The 2,484-nt window shown below is 56.3% G+C and overlaps 1 protein-coding gene across 1 annotated transcript in view; it reads left to right on the top strand.

Annotated features, from left to right (window-relative positions):
* The window catches only part of FAM214B (family with sequence similarity 214, member B), a 6,241-nt gene that overhangs the window by 1,822 nt on the left and 1,935 nt on the right, over nucleotides 1-2,484 (top strand). The window contains 3 exon segments of the mRNA XM_010012901.1: nucleotides 782-840; nucleotides 1,077-1,173; nucleotides 1,661-1,819. Of these exon segments, the coding sequence (XP_010011203.1) occupies nucleotides 782-840; nucleotides 1,077-1,173; nucleotides 1,661-1,819 (315 nt within the window).

Below are 2,484 nucleotides of genomic sequence, written 5' to 3'. Positions count from 1 at the left end.
GCATCCCACAGTGCTGGCAACCCTTGGAGGGACCAACAGCAGAGCTTCCCTGGCTTCTTGCTGCTTGGAGCTGGGACACGCCATCCATGGGGCACAGCTCCATCCCTGCCCATGTGCCCTTGTGGTCCCCCAGCCCGGCTGTCCCCAGCACTGCCCTCCAGCAGCTTCCCTCAGTTTTCCCGCCTGGTCATGCCAGCCAGTGCCATCATCCCTTTGTGTTGTGCTGCCCTTTGTGTGGCTTCCAGAAGGGAAAACCCCTGAAAAGGGGACATCTTTAAAAGGAGGCTGCAGGGTGGCTCTGGCTTGAACCCCCCCACCCTAAAGCTGCAGGAGCCTGGGGTGGTCAGCACAACCCTCTGCCTGGTGGCATTACTTTGCAAGACTCTCCGGGGGACAGGACTTTTCCTGGGCTGGTCTGGGAGCTTCGTTGTATGTGTTACCATTCAGAGGGAGAAGCAAGGGGTGTCACTGCATGGCTCTGACTGGGGTGTCTTGTCACTGGGGCTGGTCCTGAGAGCTGCTTTGCAAGGTGGGAGTTGTGTGATGCGCTTTTGGCTTGGGTTTCAACACCTTCATCCCCAGTGAAGCCACTCTGGGGACTGGGCAGTCCCATGTTCCCACAAGACACCCCACCCCTGCAGAGGCCAGTGACAGCTCCCCATGGATGGGAGCCTATCCCATCCTCCTGGAGCTGTGAGACAGGGCAAGGGGTGAAGGTACCTCACACAGTCAGTCCCTAGTTGCTGCCCTAATGTGCTTCTCATTTCTGTGTCCCCTCCAGGGCTCTGTGGACTGTACTGCAGTTGGGAGGAGGCTGAAGAGCGGGCTGCGACTCAAATCGTGAGTGTCCTGGCAGCCCTGCGGGATGGACATGGGGGCTCAGGATGCCTGGACACCCCAGCACCCTGTGGCCCCTTGGGAGGGTCAGGTTGTGGGGCGTTGGGGAGTTTCTTCTGCTCCTGGTGGGTAGGAATTGGGTTCAACCTCCACCAAAGAAAGGGACTGGGGACTTGGAGAGGGATCCCCAAGGACATGGGCAGCTTTCCAGTCGAACACAAATCTCTCTTGTTTCAAAGGCGACATCTCCGGAGCAGCCTCCGGAGGGGCACCAGGTCCTCCTCAGCGCCCTGGGCCACCACCACCATCAGCCATGCTCTGCTGGGCAACTTTGAGGTAATGGCACCCCCTGGGGGCTCCAGGCTGGGCTGGTGGCGGGCATGAGAGGCTGAACCTGACCAGAGCCCTGGTGTGTGCCTGGGATGAGTGTCCCCGAGAGCCTTGTTGTGGTTTAAGCCCAGTGGCAACAAAGCACCATGCAGGTGCTTGCCCACTTCTCACTCCTCTCTCCCTTGCAGGGTGGGATGGGGAGGAGAATCATAGGGAGGTAAAACCTGCGGGTTGAGATGAGTACAGTTTGATAACTGAAATAAAGTGAAATAAAGTGTACCTGGAGCCTGCTGAGATAGCTGCTGCTCTTCCTGCTTCTCTGTGTGAGATGGCTCTGTGTCAGAGCGAGCAGCCAGGGCCCCTCACGGCTGGTGTCTGGACACATGAGGGCAAGCTGTGGTTGCAGAGGAGATGGGGGTGATCTCACCAGCAGCTTTAAGGCGAGGGGCAGGACTGGTGTTTGAAGGTCCCTAATACTACCCTTCTCTCTCAGGAGTCCATCCTGAAAGGGCGCTTTGCACCGTCGGGCAGGATCGAGGGGTTCACAGCAGAGATCGGTGCCAGCGGCTCCTACTGCCCCCAGCACGCCACGCTGCCCGTTGATGTCACCTACTTCGATGTCTCCGAACACAGCGCGCCCTCGCCTTTCCTGGTACGCAGACAAGGGAGGGCTGGGACCATGGGGGAGGTGAGTGAGGGCTGTGCCCAGGCATCGCGCATCCCAGGGGCTGTCCCCCTCTGGAGAGCGTGGCTCAAGCAACTGCCTACATGAGAAGACCACTAGCTGTGCTTAACCTGCAAGAGCAAAAGGGAAAGAAGAGGGAACCCCTTGAAGTGTCATTTAAACCCAGCTTGTAACTCAGCACTATGCAGCTACTCACTCACTCTCCCTTTGCCCCCCACCTATGGGTGGGATGGGGGGGAGAACTGGAAGAGTGTAGACCCCACGGGTTGAGATAAGAACAGTCCAGTAGCTAAAGTATAATATAAATCTACTAATAATGATAATGATGATAATAATCATAATGAAAATATCAAGGGTAGAAAATATAAAACTAAAAAGGGAAGGGAAAAAAACCCAATAAACACAAGTGATGCACAATACAATTGCTCACTACCCGCTGACCAATATCCAGCCTGATTTTAGCAGCAATCTGGGCCTTCCAGGCGACTCCCCCCAGCGTATATACTGGGCATGATGTGCTGTGGTATGGAATACCCCTTTGACTACTTTGGGTCAGGGGTCCTGCCTCTGCTTCATCTCGGCTTCTTGTGGCACTGGCAGGGCATGCGGGGGTGAAAAATTCCTTTTACAGA

This window comes from Nestor notabilis, unplaced genomic scaffold (genome assembly GCF_000696875.1).
Source record: "Nestor notabilis isolate BGI_N333 unplaced genomic scaffold, ASM69687v1 scaffold6464, whole genome shotgun sequence".
Lineage (NCBI taxonomy): Eukaryota > Metazoa > Chordata > Aves > Psittaciformes > Psittacidae > Nestor > Nestor notabilis.
The sequence above is the reverse complement of the archived record's forward strand: the minus strand, read 5'-3'. Positions and strand labels throughout refer to the sequence as shown.